This window comes from Paroedura picta, chromosome 4 (assembly GCF_049243985.1).
Source record: "Paroedura picta isolate Pp20150507F chromosome 4, Ppicta_v3.0, whole genome shotgun sequence".
NCBI lineage: Eukaryota > Metazoa > Chordata > Lepidosauria > Squamata > Gekkonidae > Paroedura > Paroedura picta.
In genome coordinates, this window is record NC_135372.1 from 82,372,026 (window position 1) to 82,390,873 (window position 18,848).

The 18,848-nt window shown below is 41.5% G+C and overlaps 1 protein-coding gene across 4 annotated transcripts in view; it reads left to right on the plus strand.

Annotated features, from left to right (window-relative positions):
• The window catches only part of EPS15 (epidermal growth factor receptor pathway substrate 15), a 98,884-nt gene that overhangs the window by 51,233 nt on the left and 28,803 nt on the right, over positions 1-18,848 (plus strand). For 3 of the 4 annotated variants that reach the window (XM_077333777.1, XM_077333775.1, XM_077333776.1), the window contains 7 exons: positions 1,311-1,373; positions 2,412-2,537; positions 3,377-3,436; positions 7,739-7,939; positions 8,034-8,179; positions 12,226-12,382; positions 15,188-15,273. In XM_077333777.1, coding sequence (XP_077189892.1) covers positions 1,311-1,373; positions 2,412-2,537; positions 3,377-3,436; positions 7,739-7,939; positions 8,034-8,179; positions 12,226-12,382; positions 15,188-15,273 — 839 coding nt within the window. Of the gene's footprint in view, positions 1-6; positions 159-1,310; positions 1,374-2,411; positions 2,538-3,376; positions 3,437-7,738; positions 7,940-8,033; positions 8,180-12,225; positions 12,383-15,187; positions 15,274-18,848 lie in introns of all 4 variants that reach the window. The other variant, XM_077333778.1, reaches the window with a different exon arrangement.

The following is an 18,848-nucleotide window of genomic DNA, read 5'->3' on the forward strand; positions in this document are numbered from 1 at the left end:
TACTAGTAACTAAGCCCGCTGCAGGCTTAATGCAGCGGGCGTTAGCGGGGCTGGCGAGGTGCGCTGGGGCTGGGGCAGCTTGGGCTGTGCGGCACGATCCGAGGACGTGGGCGACCTTGCAGCCTACCTTGCGAGCTACCGAGCTGTTCTGTTGGCAGGTGGGTCGGTGTCAAGGCGCTTGGGGGCGGCGCTGGAGGGTGGGAGGCTGGGTGGAGCGCAGGACTGTGGGGCAGCGGGCGGCGCCACAGGCGTGGCAGCGGCTGGTGGCCAGCGCAGCGGGTGGCGTCGCGGGGCGCAGCCGGCGGTGTGGGCGAGGGCCAGGCGTGGTGGAGGTGGCGGCAGGGCCGCAGCAGCTGGTGGTCACAGGGCGTGCTGCGAGGGAGCGGCTGTCCGGGCCGCATGGCAGCGCGGAAATGGCGGTGGGCGGTGGCACGTAGGCAAGCAGGAAGGGGGGCGGGGCGGGAGGCACTTCGCGCCTCCCGATTAGTGAGTCCGGCGGCAAGGGACCAATTGCGAGCCGCACTGTGCGCGGCTCGCAATTGGTCCCTTGCCGCCAGAGTGACTCTCGGAGGGCCCAATCGGCAGGCGCAAATCGCCTGCCGATTGGGCCCTCCGAGTGTCAGTCCGGGGGAAGGGGCCAATGGGCACCCTTCCTCATCATGGACAGGGCCCACCCTCGGGGCCCTTAACCGATTATTTAATCCGCTCCGCTAGGAGCGGGTTAAAGATATTTATTATATACTGCCCCCCCCAGAGGGAGATGGTGCTGGAAAGTGTCATCAAGTCATAGACAATTTATGGCAACCACATAGGGTTTTCAAGGCAATAGACATTCAAAGGCGGTTTGCTATTGCTTGCCTCTCCATCCAAATACCAACCAGAGCCAGCCCTGCTTAGCTTCCAAGATCTGATGAGATTGGGCTAGCATGGACAAATAATCTGATGAGATTGGTTTGACAAATAATCTGATGAGATTGGGCTAGCATAGAAATATAATTTTTCTGCTTTTAGGAAAGAAACAGAAATAATGGACAGAAGATCGAATCATAAATCTTTCTGTGTCTTAAATTTAACCCATACCTGGGAAATGATTCTTGTACCTAGCTGTGTTCTTTTTCCTTCCACTTTGGAAAATGTGACTGGTTCACTTTTGTTTGCCTGGAAGGTGTTAATCATACAACCTCTGACTTTGTCCATATTGGGCAGGTTGGTTTAAGGGAAAGATAGTAATAGCATTTGGACACCACTATTATTGATGATAAGTATAAGGTGGTCATGTATAGTTATAGTTGTTTTCTCCTCTGCACTAGAATGATTCCACTAGTCCTTTATCAGTTGGTGGTGCACCATTGGATATCCCATGGGCTGTCAAGGTAAGTGAAGTGAACAGAAGCATAACTGTCCAAATACTTATTTTAGTGGATATATTCACATTTTTAAGTCTTTCTTCCTCCATAATAGAATACTCTGTCTTTAGCTGAGCAGAATGCTAGGTTAGAACCTATATCACAAAATAGACATTCTGCTGTGTTCTGGCCTGAGTTGGCTGCTGTTGATTGGCATATATTCTTTTGCCCTAGATTTGCCCTAGGCATATATTCTTTTGCCCTAGATTTGCCCTAGGCATATATTCTTTTGCCCTAGATTTAGGTGCCTGTATTTCTCTTGAGTCTAGTCAACTGCTGGAGATTTCTGTGGAGCAATAGATGAATACATACATGCCATTTCTTTTTGTTTCCCCTCTAGTCTCTGTTGGACATATATGGAAAATTTAACAAAAACTTATTAAACTATAGTAGTTTGCTGATTCAGGTCAGCAGTTTTGCATAGAACTTTTCTCAAGAGAAAAGGCCCCACCAGAGAAGTTGTCAGCCTTTCTGGTACAGATTGGTTCACAATGAAGGAAGGAATCCCTGTTTATTTGAGACCCTTTTTTCTATGGAACAGTGTGATGCTAGTTCCTATAAAGTTTCTTCTTGACGGGCATTAACACTGGAGTATATAATTGTTGCATGTCAGATGTGGAAGATATATCTTTTTAGCCCCAACTCACTTAAGCAGCAAGTGATCCCTTCAATTGCAAAGCAGAATGGGGCAAAACAACAACAACAACATTGCTCATCATCCATACTTGCTATTTTACACATCTATTTTATATTTGGGAATTCATACCACTCTTGTAAGAATTGGTTCCCAAATAATTGTTTACTGTTTCACTACTTTGTCCTCCTTTCACCATTCTGAATACTAGAAAACCACTGAAGTTGCTTCTTATGCTATTGATTATAGCCTGGTTTGGCTAGACATGCTTCATTTGTATAACTTATTCTGCAGTATGTTCCTTACATAGATTAACATTTGCTCATACAGATGTTCTTCAGCTAATTTTAGCCTCTTATTTTGACAACCAGGTGGAAGACAAAGCCAAGTATGATGCTATCTTTGACAGTCTGAACCCAGTGAATGGGCTTCTGTCAGGTGACAAAGTGAAACCTGTTTTGCTAAACTCTAAATTACCAGTTGACATCTTAGGAAGGGTAAGAATGGCAAGCTTTTGAGTAGTGCAAGTATCTATTTAATTGGGGTGGGCAGTGTTTTGGGATTCTGTGGGCTGATGTTTAATAACGGGTAGAGAATGTTCTTGACAAACCAAATCTCCCAAAATGTGTACTAAACCTCTGAGGTCTCCCTTTGTTAATACACATGGACTATAGGAATGCATTTTTTCAGACAGAACACACTCTCGCTCCCAGTGGAAATCTGGTGAGTTAGAATCGACCTGCACATTATTCAGAATTTATGCACCTTTCCCCAAGGAGGGAGGACAGGTGCTGAATTTTTCTCCTGCTATCAGTTTTCCTGTTATAGTTGTTCCCTTTTGAGGTGCTTTTCTCCAGCAATGAGGAAGAACAGAGGGGAGTGATTTGGAGGAGAAAGGGGGTAAGCAGCAAGCTTACCTTGCCATCCTGCCCATTAAACAGCTCCTTTTCATTTAATAAATTACTTCACTGGGTGGGAGTGGAATTTTGCAAAGAGAAACTATATGGGATTTGTTTAAATACAGAATGGCTCTGAGATAGTATGTCCTGAATAACATAATGGAGAGGGCTGCTTTTCTGTAGTTTGAGTTGCCGTTAATTCAGTTAAGTATTAACAGCTGAGTATTAAATAGCAGTAATGACAAAAAGATACTAAATGTGAGATACTATAAAATCCCCCTCCCCATTTTAATTGTTTGGAGAGGCTATGGTAGGAATTGCTTAGGTGACTACGAAAATTCAGGATTGTAAAGCAGGCTAGTGGTATTGTTGTTTGACAACATACGTGAATGGTAGAAACTGCTTTTATGTCTTTATTTTTTTCCCTTTGTTGTTAGGTTTGGGAGCTAAGCGATATTGACCATGATGGAATGTTGGATCGAGATGAATTTGCTGTTGTAAGTATTGTGATCTCTGTAAGCTTTTCAGAGTTCTTTTGAAATTTGTTTACAGTGGTTAAAAGCTTTCATGGAATGTTCAGTTTGTTCATACTTTGCAGGGTGCAGGCATAATTTGTAATTCAGCAATTGGGCTCATGACCAGTACCTAGAGTATTAAAGAGAATGGAAACAAAGTATGTGGTTCTCCTTCATGATTGCGTAAGACCCAGGCACGACTAGTTCTTATTCCTAGGAAAGGACAATGCTGAACCTGGAAGCCATCAGAGCCCTACTTCTGGTACATGACAATCTGTTTCCCAAAAGTTGTATTATGTTTAGAAAAATGCAATTTTATTTCTATAGTAGTGATAAGTCAATGTTTGTATTATAGGGTTATCTGTGTTAATCTTACTATGTCGTAGCAAAATAAAAGTCCATGTAAGGAAGTAAGCTGTGACTTACGAAAGCTCTAATGAAATATGTGACATAGGACTTTCATGGGTTTTTTTTAAAGGGGGGGTGATATTTTAACCTATTCCAATGAGTGTTATAAATTATTTAGTATATTGTTAGTTTTAGTATTTTATGTGTTAACTAGTAATCAAGCCCGCTGCGACTAATGCAGCGGGCTCTAGGGCAGGCAGCCCCCGGCAGTTGCGCGGAGCGCAGCTGCCGGGAACTGCCTCGGCCAGCGGCCTGATGCGGCAAGAGGCGCTTCGCGCCTCTCTCCGCATCAGGCGGCCGGGCAGGGAGCCCCCGGCAGCCACACTCTGCACGACTGCCGGGGGCTGCCTTGGCTGGCGGCCTGATGCGGCCAGAAGCGCGAAGCGCCTCGCCGCATCGGGGCACCGGCAAGGAAGCAACTGCGAGCCGCGCTCTGCGCGGCTCGCAGTTACTTCCTTGTTGGAAGGGCGGGGATTGGCCCGGCCGATGATCTGTCCGGAGGAAGGGGCCAATCAGGCCCCTTCCTCATCACGGACAAAGCCCGCCCTAACTCCTCCCCCAAAGCGCTTAGCGCTTTATTTAGTCCGCGGCGGTTAAGGATGTATAATTAATGATTAATGATTGAATGTATCTATTCTTACGACTAAGGTGGCTAATACTTTAAAACATACATGATAAATTACATTATAAATCCATTAACATCCTTTCCCAAACATATGATTAAAATAATTTTTAGAGTTTAAAAGTCAGAGTTAAATACTCTTAAAAAAACGTATAGAAATAAAAACAAAAGTTAAGAAGGAGGGGTTATTGAGGAAATTTCTATTGTTTTGTATGAAACATCTTTTCCCTCTTAATAAAACAGTAAGGGGTGTTGGGGTGGGCTCAGTCCATGATGAGGAAGGGCAACAATTGGTCCCATGGCCTTGGGCTGACAAGCGGAGGGGCCAATCGGAAGGCGCGAAGCTGCCAGTCTGCTCCTGATCACCAAAGGGAGAGGAGGTCAGTAGGGCTGCCAAGGGGAGTGAGAACAGAGGCTTGGACAAGCTGTGCTGGCGCTTTTCACCCCAAGGCTGTCCTAACTGTCATGTCCAACTGTAAATTGTCTCAGAACCCTGACAGAGCTGGCAGGAGGCTGGAGAGTGTGCTCCCTCCCGCTCCCTTGAGGCCTGCTGTGAAGGAGCCTCTGACAGGCCCTGACTGAGGGGAGGAAGGCCTTTCCAAGAGCAACGCAGGGGAGCCTGAGGGCATTCCTTTTGAGGGTGGGAGGGGGACTATCCCCTTCTGCCAAACAATTGGCTGACAGGGAGGCCACAGAAATGCCCCTTCTCATTTAAAATACTGCTCTGGCCTGGGGTTAGACACAGCCAAGCCATGTGTCTTTCTTCTTTGCAACTCTCTGCATGTTTGAGGCCACTGCACAGCGTTATTCTGCAGATGAAACTGGGTTTTTTGTCTCCTGTTTCATTTGCACAACAACCCTGTGCAGTAGGTCCCAATTCAACAACAACCTGTGTGGGAGGCCTTAAATGTTTCTTCTCTACCGCAACCCTCTCCAAAGTAGCCCTTTCTGCCTGGGGAGCTGATCTTTATACTCTGCAGGTGAGCTGTAATTCCAGGAGCTCTCCAGGCCCCACCTGGAGGTTAGCTACCCAAGGGCTACAAATATTCCTGGAGGTTTGGAAGTGGAACTTCAAAATCGTACAATGCCTCAGAGTCCAGCCTTCAAAGGAGCCATTTTTGCCTGCAGTTAGGAGGGAGTGGTGCAGGTGTGTCCCTCCTGGGCTATGGGCTATGGCCAGCCCTTACCAGCAACTGTTAGTATTCTGGGGTGCAGACAGGCAGACCAGCATCATTCCTGTGAGTCTGGAAAGTGCAGGAAGATCTAAATAAATACTTACAGCCTGAAACTGTAAATAGGAAGAGGGAGAGGAAGGGAAGATGATTGGAAAATGCTTTGAGACACCTGAGGCCTGTTGGGTCACTGCGGCCCATTTTGAGACTCCTTTGGGTAGTAAGCAATAGGGTACAAAAATCTGTTCTTCTAAGGAGCAACCATGAAAGAAGCATGTGGACCCATAACATTTTATCAATAGTGAAAAAATGGAGAAGAAGGAACAGGGTGGACACCTGTGTACTGTGACTACCCCATGTGTATTGAGGCAGAGGGGCATTTTGGTGTCTGTTGCCTAATTCACACAAGAAGGGAAATGACGCAGAACTGGGATGAATTGCTTGCCTTGTAATCTTCCCTTAAGAAGAGTCTCCAGTCTGATTTTCCCTTGACATATCTGAAGACATGGCTCTGGAAAGCACATCTGTAACTACTATGCCACAATTCCCAAAGGTCAGTCCTGTCCCACACTCAATGAACATTCCAAACCACAGGTTCTTGACACCCATATCTTCACACCCATGCCCTCATTTGCCACCACAACCTCCCACACAACACACACATTCAACCCCATGCCCTTACAGACTGGACATCTCCCCCCACTTCCTCTTCCCACTGCCAAGCTCTAGTATCGGTTGTATTCTTGGATACAACGGGCTTTGCCCCTAGTATGTTATATTTTGTATTTTACACCCACTCTGGTATTCTGTACAGTGGTAGTGAAGGATAGAAATAACTAAATATTCTTTAAAATTAGGTTGTGCTTTTCAGAATGTTTGACATTAACATTTCAGAATGTTTTTCTATTACAGCTGGAGGATGTCTAGTTCCTTATTTGAAAGAATAAATTCTAAACACACTTGTTTGTTTAAAGCACATCTTGACTACACTTCCTGAAAGGCAGCACACAATAAAATTAAAGCTGTGCCATTCCCATATTTGTTAGCATTGCCTTTTTCTAATTGTGAAGTTAATAATAATAATAAACAAATCATTTCTATACTGTCCCTCCGCATATGGGTTCAGGGTGGTTCACAGCAGAAACTACAATTTAGGGCCATTCTGCAACCAAAAAATAAATGCTTACCATATGCAGACACCATGTTTTTGGCATTTTACACAACGTCGCATACATCCAGTGTCCAAGCAGCAAACCTTCATTTTAAAGCGCTACCTGGCGAATCGCATAAAGTGAATTCCCCAAACTATTTAGCATTAGCCAGAGGAGAGCAACCAGCAAGTCACACGCTAAGGAAATGTGTGGAGCTGAATAAGCGCTATCTCTGCCTCCAGTGCCCGCCCTCACGCCCACCTCCCTCTCCCTTCTTCCGGGGATGGGATTTTTGTTTTTTTTGTTCTGAAGCAAACTGCCGGGAGCAATGAATAGGCATTAAATCGCGCAGGCAAAGCAACCACCAAAAAACTCCCCCCCCCCGAGTTAAAGCACATAATATGCCTCTCCAAAGCCCCTCCCCTGCCAAAAAAATAGGAATGAGATTAATTTTTAAAAGCTTCAAGGCTCATTTCTAAAAGGGTTGGCATTAATAAAGCATTATGCATCTATGATAAGATCCATAGGCGTCTCAACCAAGTTTTACTTTAAAAAAAATTAGCTGGCATTGCGGGCCCTATAAAGGTGATTGGCTGCCGGGCTTGATTGACAGGTGGAGGATAGTCACATGTAAAGCATGTTGCTCTCTTCCACCATTTCAAGCAGGTGTGCAGAGTACTAAGTGCAAGAAGGTGGCAGAGGAAAGTGAGAGAGCCAGAAGGTGAGGAATGGCCGAAGGTGCGTTATTTTTTTCAATGTGTGTAACTGCCCTTAATTTTATACCTTGACTCAATTGAAGGTATCTACCGTATGCAGTAACAGAGTTGTTTTAGTTGCCATAATTTCAGAGGTTGCGTCTGGCCTCTTCAAAACTGTAAAATCTCTAAAGTTTATATTTTCCATCTTCTGTGTTTCTAACATTTTTGCTTAGGCCATGTTCTTGGTGTACTGTGCTCTTGAGAAGGAACCTGTGCCACTATCCTTACCTCCAACATTGGTGCCACCTTCCAAAAGAAAAGCTCTTAGTATTCCCAGTGCAGGGCAGTTGATGCCACCTACAACATCCAGCAAAGATACTCATCAGCCCATACCACCAGTAGGACTCTTGCCATCCAAAGCACCATTAACACAGGTACAATCAGCATAAAGTTGTCCTTGGTTCATACTCTATTCATGAAGTGTGACAGAAGCACAATATGTTTTGTTTTTGTTTCATTTTCCCCTAGTGGGTTGTATCACCTGCAGACAAAATAAAATACCATGAAATATTTCTGAAAACTGATAAAGACATGGATGGTTTTGTGTCTGGTGTGGAAGCTAGAGAATTATTCTTGAAGACAGGCCTGCCATCTGCATTACTTGCACACATCTGGTAAGATTTTTTTTAAGGTGCCTCGTATGAAAAAAAATTCTTGCTTCCTACTGTTGATAAAAAATAACTCATAGAAGCCCAACTCTTTGGTGTAGAGTTGTAAGCTGTGGGTGCATACTTTTAAACCTGAATGGGTTACATTTTTAAAAGATGTGATGGAAAGACTTGATGGTCTCATTAAACTGCATTTTTAGACTAGTTTATTTTCTTCCTTTGTATTGGTTTATGGCTGTTTCACCCCGTCACATTATTATATTTTGAGGCTGGTCCAGCCCAGGGACTTGTCGGAAGAGACATATACTATATACAGGGGAGACATACTATATTTTTGTTCAAAAATATACTCCTGTAATGGCACAGGATAGGCTTTTGAAAGTATAAAATTAACAAAATATTTTAGTTAACTTTGAGGGGAGAAGGCCAGGTGGAATCAGGTATAGGATGTGTGAAGTGGACTGATAATAAAAAATGAGGTAATTTTGTTGTTATGCTAAATCCAGCTGATATGTTGCCAACAAATAAGTGTTTATGCTTTTCAGCAAGGTCTTCAAAACTTGGAGGAGAGAAGCTTTTTCCCCACTTCAGATTCTGGTTTAACACGTAGGTGGAGGTTTCTGAGTTTCACCAACATATTTAGAAGACACCAAGTTCCCCAAATCCACCCTCTCTCTCTCTCACTCTCTCACACACACACAGATATCATTGTTCTTTAGAACTATCTCCCTTTTCATTAGGAAGGAATTCTGTTCACTAAAAGCTCTGTTCCTTTTCAACTTAAATTGGGATCTTCTGTAATCCCCTCACTCTTCTTTGCCTCCTTGCTAGTCCTTAGTCAGTGCTACACTCTCACTTCAATTGTCAATTCCCAACAGTCATTCTTAGATTAAATCTGACTGATCAAATCAGCCTGAACTCTCTCAGAGAAATGGACTTTCAACGATACTTCTGACCAGACTGCACACTCTTAAAGAGAGCTCCAGAAGAGTGGAGAAGAATTTTCTTTCTCTGCAAGGTCTCCGGACTGTTACAAACTTTCATAAGCAGTTCAGTGTTATAGAATTGCTGCAAACATCTCATAAAGCCCTGAAGACCGGCTTTATGAGATCCTTGCAATGGAGAAGAGGTAAAACTTTTTTCCTCCCATGCCGTGGGAGGAAACCCCCCTTCAGATACCCAGTATTGGGAAAGGCTACTTGTCTCATTTACTTTGCTTACCTAGAACTCTTTAAATTCATAGCTGTACTTAATAAGAGGCAAGTGAAAACTGAAACTGAAGAACCTTCCTTTCATACGAAATTTTCCTTTCCAAAGGCTGCCTTTCTGAGTCAAATGCAGGGAAAAGCAAGACAGGAGCTTTTAAAGTGGTGACAGATAATTAACAAACTGAAGAACTGGAGAGGAATAGAGAATTTGAATTCATTGCTCTGCAAAGCTACCTTAAGAAATAGAAGTGGGAAAATTTAAGTAATCCTCATCTGTGAAAAAGCTGAGGAACTTGAATGTAAAATAATGGTACTGTGTAAACGCAACTATATATCTCAGACCCAATCACAGATAATGAATGTGATGCCAGATAAGCAGAACTTGCAAGAGTCAAATGATAGAGATGATTATTGATACAAACAGGAAACCTGGGAAAATAGAAGATCTGGCTAATTAAAATGAGACTGCAACCATTTCAGAGATAATCATGTTAGGTGATATGAATGAGGTGGTAGGCTCAAATTTAGATACGAAATCTGAAGGGATGAAAAATCCAATGAAAATGCACACCTTCTTTGAGCACATGGAAAATTTGTCTTTGGTAGATATATGGAGGTATAGAAATAAAAATTCTCATAAATTTACTTTATTCCAGCTAGGCATAAAACTTGGTCTATTATTGACTTGATTTGAGATTCAAATCAAATTACATTAAATGGACAATAAATGGAAATTTTGCCCAGAGTTTCAAATCATAAGCCTATAATGTATGAATTGAAGGAGATATTTAAAAGACAGTTTAGTCTCTAGAGTAAATATTATTTCAAGACAAAAGATGTTGTTACAGATTGTACACTAAAGCTGATGGACTTTTAAAAACTGAATTTAGATAGAGGAACTGATGACAACATAGTTTGGGTAATACGTAAAGCCTTTATAAAAGATTTTGTTTGCTCATCAAGTGAGAAAAAGAAAGGTCAGATAAATTACAAGAACTTCAGAATAAGAATAAAAAATAATTAGAATTAATAAGCAAAATTCTAAATGAAACTGCTATAAAAATCAAGATACTAAAACATCAGGTAGATTTGATATTAACTGAAGAACTAAATAAGAGTAAATCATGGCTAAACAAAAATATTTTGAATTAGCAGATAAACCTGGAAAATTAATAGCATGGAAATCGAGGAAACAATTTCAGAGGAAGAGGATAGACAAAATTAAAGATGGGACAGAAATAATAGAGAATAATGTTAAAATTAATGTTAAACTTCAGGAATTTTACTCTAAATTATACAAAAGTGTACGGATTAGGAAATCTAAGGAAAATCCATATCTAAGTAATAGAAGAATTAACAGGCTAAGTTAATAACAAAAAAGTTTTGAACAAAAAAATTAACAAAGCTATAAACTGTAAGTGCAATAAATAAATAAACTTGGAAGATTTATAGATAATATTTAGAACTGTGAAAATGAACAGTGTATAGCAAGCTGGAAGTCTCTCAGATGCCTTTGTTTTTTCTTCCCCTTGTTCTTCTCTATTCTCTGCTTTCTTTTTTCCTTCCCTCCCTTTTTTTCTCTCTTGTTGGCTTATTCATTCTATATGTATCTGTGATACTATTATATTTGTTTGCTTGTCGTAATTGTCACAACTGTTATTTTAAATATAAATAAACTATTATTCTGCTAAAAAAATAAGCCTGAATACTCTCTGGAAGTTAAAATGAGTAATCTGAGGCTACCATACTTTGGCCACATTAGGAGAAGGCAAAAGTCACTGAAAAAGCCAATAATGTTAAGAAAAGCTGAAGGCAGCAAGAAAAGAGGAAGACCTGACCTGAGCAAGGTTTTTAACAATAGCATATTTTGCAAGTCATTAGCCATAGTTACTTTACAGCAGGGGTAGTCAACCTGTGGTCCTCCAGATGTCCATGGACTATAATTCCCATGAGCCCCTTTGCGTTTGCTGGCAGGGGCTCATGGGAATTGTAGTTCATGGACATCTGGAGGACCACAGGTTGACTACCGCTGCTTTACAGCACTCAATGTACATACAGTTTCTAAGCTTACTACTTAACTATACAAGCTAATTTAAAAGCTCTTACATAGATCTATATCTGCCTTGTTAAGCATGGCAGTTCAAAATTTACTTAGAATGAAGTTTTAGATTATACATTGATTTCACTGTAAAAATTAAAGACGATTATGTACTCTGGCTTATCTTTATGCATCAGGGAGGGACCATGGCTTTGCAGTAGAGAGACTGTTTTACATGCAGAAGGTCTCAGATTTAATCTGTGTTATCTCTAGTGAAAAGGTTCAGGAAGAAGTTGAATTGAAAACCTCTGACTGAGGTCTTGGAAAGCTGCTGCCAGTTAGAATAAGCAATACTAACCATGATAGACCAACAGTCTGACTCAATATAAGGCAACTGTATGACTGGATTTCTTAACTCATTAAATTACCCTGATGGTTCAGACTTTGCTGCATCTAATCTTGGGATATGATTTCCAGTGTTGCACAAACCAGATGCCAAAGAAAACTCCCAAGAAGAGTAGGTTTATAATGGTGGTCCCCATTTGTTCTCATTCTGGCATCTTTTGCAGCTGATCTTAGCATTAATGAGATGAGCACTGTATGTATAAGGTAACTTAAATGTTGTCAATATTAGCTAGACCAGAGGTATCCAAACAGTGGTTCTGCAGGTGTCCATGGACATCTGGAGAACCACAGTTTGGCAACCCTGAGCTAGACTGTCACAATCTGCCTGTATATTGGGAGTGCATACATATTTAAACTGGTTAGAAAAATAACGTTTTGAATCTTTTTGTTGGCTTGTTCAGGGCTCTCTGTGACACAAAAGACAGTGGGAAGCTTTCAGATGAGCAGTTTGCTCTGTCATTCCATTTCATCAATCAGAAGCTGACAAAGGGTGTTGATCCTCCTCAAGTGCTATCTCCAGATATGATCCCTCCATCAGAGAGAAGCACTCTACAAAAGGTGAAATTTTGCTTGTGTTGTAGAAAGCATATTGGTGAATAAAATAGTTTTGGCCTGTGGCCTTGCTGCATGGGAGGCTGTATATTGATATCATGCTGCTTAACAGATATATCAGTTGGTGCATTCCTTGTATTTGATTTACTAGAATATCTCTCCTTCATTCATTGGCCTTCCAACCAGAGATGTGCAATAGTTTGGAATTTATTTGAGGACTGCAATTATAAAGCTGGTTAGATTAATCCAACACTGTAATGTGCTCACAGAGCTCCCCATGGGAATTCATAACAATTTCGGTGGTAGTCCCATGCGTAGAATGGAGACCTAAGTATAGAATTGCTCCCAGTGTTGTATTGAAGGGAGGAAAATCCCATTTTGCATGTGGGAGCGTTTTGCATATCGCTGAGAGCTCTGGCATGTGCAAGGAGTCTCTAGGCAGGAATTGTTGGGATAAATCTGGACCAAAATTTCTTCTCACTCAAGGCACTTCTGCCTGTGGAATAGAATGTTCTTGTCTCCCCTCCCCCCCATCCAGTCCACTGATCTCCATGAATGCTGCTCCTGGGTGAGTAGGGAGAGGTAACATTTAGGAGCATCATGACAAGCAAATTGGGGGTCTGCAGTGGGAAGTCAGAATTGGTGGGGATTACAACATCCATACTGTTAGTGTGAAATTTAGTCTGGCTCCAAACTGCTGCCCACAAGTGAATTCCATGACCACCTTCGTATTTCATTATTTAAGCTAGTTTAATGTGCGGTATATCAGAGTTGCATGAGTCCTAACCTTTTTGTTCTAACAATGCCGTATCATAGTAATTAAAAGAAGTTTAATGGTAGCGTTCTGTTTTGGCAGTTTTCATATGGTTTTGTTGGTTTTTCATATGATATTTTGAAACTGGATATACTAGGGTGAAAAAAACATCACGGTAAAATTTATTTTGTGGTGTTTTAATGGGGTGGGTGGGGAATGGGCCCTTGTTCTATTGACACTATATGCTTTCCTCTTGGTTCTGCTGAGCCATGCTATCTCCCGAATTTGTACGCAAAAATAGAAATAAAATTCGGCATTTTGTTCAATAATATTAGGTTTGTTTTTGCATTATTTTGGGAAAAAACCCTGCTTTTATTTCTTGCTTTACTAATCTTTTTTTGTATGTTTGCTTTCCTTCTCTGTCTTTCCTAGTTTGGACTATATTTTCCATTCTGCACCATTCTGCTTTACATCTTTATTATACTGTCAGTTACTTAAATCTACCATCTCAAGGTTAGAGATTCTTCACTTTTCCAATATTGACTGTTTAATAATGAGCATCTTTTTTCATGTCACATTTTCTTTGAAACAGCAGCATGCTGCTTAGTGACAAATTTCTAAAATATGGTACCACTTCCACATATCTCTTTTCATCTCAAGTCCTTGGCTTTAGTTGGAAATATTCAAAATAGCACATGGTGTGCTTGTCTGTATAATAGCATTTGAAGCTTTTTGTTAAGTTATCCTTTTCCAAGTTTATATTTTATTTATTGATTAAAATACAAAGTCTATCTTCTATCCAAATCACATGCATAACTTTAAATGTGTACCGATACAAGATATATTTATAACAGTTAAAGGTTTTAGTTTTGAAATAAAGTCAGTGAAGTAACACAGCTTATGTGTCATGTTCATAATTAAACAACTAATGATGTGAGTTGAATAAAAGTAGTCAAGAACTGTAATAATTTGGGATTTGCGGAATTTAATGAAGTGTGGAATTCAACAATGACAAGTCTAATAGGACAAAGGTGGTTTCAGAACTTAAGCTACTTTCATTTTCATCAGAATAAAATTAAAATTCTAAATTGATTTTTGTAAGTTACATTTTGTATCTACTGCTCTATATGGTACGTGAATGATGATGAACAGCACACATACTAGAATCTGTTGTATGATTAATTCATACATTCTCAAATCCAACTCTGCACTTCACTGTGCAAAGTACCCCTTAGAGGGAGGAAAGCTTCATCTCAGATTCTAACCAATGTAAATAAGATAAGCCAATTATTATAAAAGCTCCTTACTACCTAAAGAATGAAAATGCAAATTATAAGTTAATTTTTCTTGGCAGCAGCCTGTTGGGCTTTATCCAGTGGCATTTATGAGCTACACTGAAAGGAAGACTTGGAATTCCCCATAGTATCATTGGACTCTGTTGTAGCTGTTTCTACGGTGCACAGGAATGTAGTTAAAAATTTATTTGCAAGCCTTTTTCCAACCTTTTTGTGTAGAAATTTTCCTACACAGGTTTCTCATTTAGAGGCTGTTGCTCACTTAATGCAAGCCTTTTATAAGAGGACCCCAGACAGCATTTGTGTGGCTTGGCATGAATTTAATCACAAACAACCTCAGTTGCTGACACAAATGTATGAGATCATTTGTACTGTAATACTGTGTCTGTAGTTGTGAAGCTGTACTAACTTGTTAACAGGCCTTGCAAAACAAATTTTTTGTACATTTATTACCAAAATCCTGACCTCTCTGAATGTTGCTCGAGTAACACAACACAGAGTGTCATTTCTGCGGTCCTGTTACCATTGTTTTAGAAGCCAAAAAATATGATGAGGTACCCTACTATACCTGTGATTATATTAACATGTACAACCAAAACAAGGGAGCAGGTGTTTTGTGCTATTAAGAGTTGCTGGGATATTTATGGAAATTCAGGTTCTGGATTAGTAATAGGTTTCACCATCTGAAAACAACAATGCATTCCTGTTAATATAAACATATGTAAGATACAGCCTCTCCATATTGCCTTCTTTATCTTGCAGAACACACTAGGACCAAGCCCTGTAGCAGATTTTTCTGCAATCAAAGAGCTAGACACTTTAAGCAATGAAATAGTGGACCTTCAGAAGTAAGTAAAAAGAACTCTTTCTGTTTATTTGAAATGTTTAGCTTAACTAAAGTTTCCATTTGAAACCCTAATGGCAAGTAGTAGCTTGCTATGTTCTTTCCAGCCTTTTAGCAATATATAAATTGAAGCAAAATTGAATATATAAAGTTTCAGGGATTTGGGGGCACATGCCTCCCCCCCCTCCTCCCAGGTAGCAGGGAGCATCTGTCATTATCAGCTGTCATCTGCTGTTTGGTATGCTGCTTTCACTTTAAATGCTTACCCAACCTTCACACGCAAATCTGCCTATGAAGGGGGGGCATTTAAAATTAAATGCTGGGAAAAGATTTCAAGGGAGAAGGTGGCACGCCTGTAATTATCAGCTGTTAGGTGCACTGCTCTTAGTTTACATGCTTCTTCAACCTTCTCCAAAGCTTCCTGCAAAGGTTGAGGAAGCATTTAAAGTTAATTTAATCTACCGAATATTAATTTAATGAGAGCATTGCATCTGTCATCATCTGTCTGGCGGGCGCTCTCCCCTCCCCCTGCCTTCTCAGGTACTAATGGATGGCTTTAAAACAGAGCTCTCAGATGTCTGTATGATCGGGAGAAGGCTGGCAGATCACCCCCCCCCCCTTCCCAGCTCATATCCCATCTCCAGAAAATACAAACGAGGCTGTTTTTGCTTACCTGAGTTGTTAGAAGTCTGGACAGGTAACTGAAGCCCAAAAGACATTTTGTATAAATGGTTGGCTTTAAAACAAGGTGCTCAGACCCCTGTATAATCAGGAGAAGACAGCCTGATCACCCACCCGCCGCTTTCCCAGCTAATCCCAACTTCCAGAAAACAGAAAAGGGGTTATATTTTGCTTGCCTGATCCCAAAATGATTGTGGACACTTTAAAGAAGATTTTATTTCACCTTTGACAATGTAGGTTTGCAGTCATGTTGCAACATGGACCGTACCATTTAAAAATATATTATTCGGAGCAGAAAATGGAGAGGAGAGGGCAGGTGCAAGGCAGGACAAAGCTGCCAAGGGTATAATGTATTTCCCCCTCCATACAGTCTTATTCTTGGTTGCTCACCGATGGAACATGCGATTTAGGGTGGTATATCCAGTTTTGGCAGTTCCTGAAATTATGCATTAAAAATGGTCAAATTGCGACCCGGCTGCTGGACAGCCTCAGGATGCAGGTGACGTCATGTGGAGGGGACTCTAAAAGCCACCAACATTCAAAGGCTATTCAGGAACATATTCCTCATGCAGAAATGGCCATTATATTTATTATTTACCATACTTCCTGTTCATTGAGGACCCAAAACTACCATGTCTTGCTTTTTTTTTTTACAGTAAATCTGTCTATTTTATTAGATACTATTTGAATTTTCATACAAAGAGTAAACTTTTGCATTGGTCAATATTCTACTAGGATTAGAGAGATTCGTGGAGGATAAGTCTTTCAAAGGCTACTAGCCATGTGACTGAGGGGAACGCTCCACATTAAGAGGCACTAATCCTCTGAATCCCAGTGCTAGAAGACAACATCAGGAGAAGCCTGTTTGCCATCTAGAGAAACTTTGTTTGTTTAATATATTTCTGTACCACCCTCCCTTACAGCTCAGGATGGTTTACAATAAATGTTAGTAGCTTGCACGTTACAGCTTGCAGCTCATAGTACATAGAAAACAGAACACAAGAACGGTTGAATTTGTAACACTTTGAACATAGATAATATTGACAATTTTGGCTTAACAATTCCGAACTTAACTGCAATTCAACAGTTTATAACATGCAGTGGCTGGTCAGGCATTGTTTCTGTTGGCATAGCTGGTGATTGGGAGGGGTCTTCTAGGTTGGTATTGTTCTTCTTTCCTCAAACAATGCTTTGGTGGAAGAGGTCCATTTTGCAAGCCCTGCAGGACAGTTTTAGTTCCTACAGGGCCGTGATCTTGTCTTGGGAACCGTTCCGCCAAGTGGGAGCGAGGACAGAGAAGGCCCTAGTTCTGGTTGAGGCCAGGCGTGCCTCTTTGGGACCAGGGATCATCAGTTTATTAGCACGTGAGGAGTGTAGAGCTTGGGGGGGGGGGCATAAGCTGAGAGGCAGTCCCAAGTACTCAGGGCTTATACCATGTATGGCATTGAAGATGAGTACCAAGACCTTAAGCTTGATCCGAAATACAACTGGCAGTCATTGCAGTCAGCCAGGAACTTGACATGATCTTTGATACCTCCCTTTCTGTGGAGGAACAGATCACAAGAGTAGCGTGACTGGCGTTCTTCCATCTGCGTCTAGTTAAGCTTCCAGTGCCCTTCCTGTCCCCAGAACATGTAGCCATGGTGATCCTGGATTTCTGCAACTCATTCTACGCTGGCCTACCCTTTTCTCTGATCCAGAAACTTCAACTGGTGCAGAATGCAGTAGCCAGGGTTCTTACAGGAACACTGTGGAGGGCCCACATCTGGCCCACACCCCAACAGCTGCACTGGCTACCAGTTGACTACCAAATAAGGTTCTGGCAATCACCTTGCAGACCATACACAATCTGGGCCCTGAGTATTTGAGAAACCGCCCCTCTACCTATGCCCTCCAAAGAGCACTATATTCCATCAACACCAACAAACTGGTGATCCCTGGCCTCTGGGAAACTTGCCTTTCATCTACCAGAGCCATGGCTTTCTCGGTCTTGGCCCCCACCTGGTGGAACAAGCTCCCAGATGACACCAGGGCCCTGCCAGAGCTAAAGCAATTACGCAGGGCCTGTGAAAAGGAGCTCTTCCACCAGGTTTTTGGTCAATAAAAGTGAACAATCCACTAACCAGAGGCCCCTCCTACCATCAACTGCACCCACAGAAGAAAAAAACGGAATCACAATGCAGTAAAAACTGAGTTGTTGAATGTTGAATGTTAAATTATAACATGTTTTATTTTGATACAAGTTCTGATTGTTAAAGACGTTATATATTTAAGTCAAGGTGTTTATTATATCGTATTATTTTACGAAAGTTTCCAATGTAAACCACCCTGAGCCTCAAGGGAGGGCGGTATATAAATATAATAAAATAAATATAAATAATAGCTTTGCTTGGTGGTTGAAGAGCTCTTGTGACCAGTTCCTCCACTGAATGAGTGGCATAAAAGGTCATGCCCAGGTTCCTGGCTGAGTGTGCAACTGATAGTTGCACTCCATCCAGACAGGGCAGCCACGCTTCCTCACTGGGATCCTTTCTACTGAACCACAGCATCAGATTTGGAGGCGGTTTCTTAGCCCTAGCCTCCACCTCTGTGACCCAAGGGATGGGATGGAGATTAGGAGGGGCCCAATGGTGTCTGTATTTCGAGCTTCTCGGGTATCCTCTCCCACCACCATATCTGCTTCTATCCTTGATCTCCTTGGGCCCTCCCTTTTTGCTTTTTGCTTTTTGTTTTGTTCTTGTTTTGTTCTCATAGCATTATTGTTCTGTTCAGCCTTATTCCTTGTATAGTCTGTTCAGGTTTTCTCTTTTCTTATTCCTTCCTTCTTGTTTTCAGTGTTGTATGTTCAGTTGATAGTAGTGGACTGGTTTGTGGTGATTTGTTAGCGAATTCCGATTT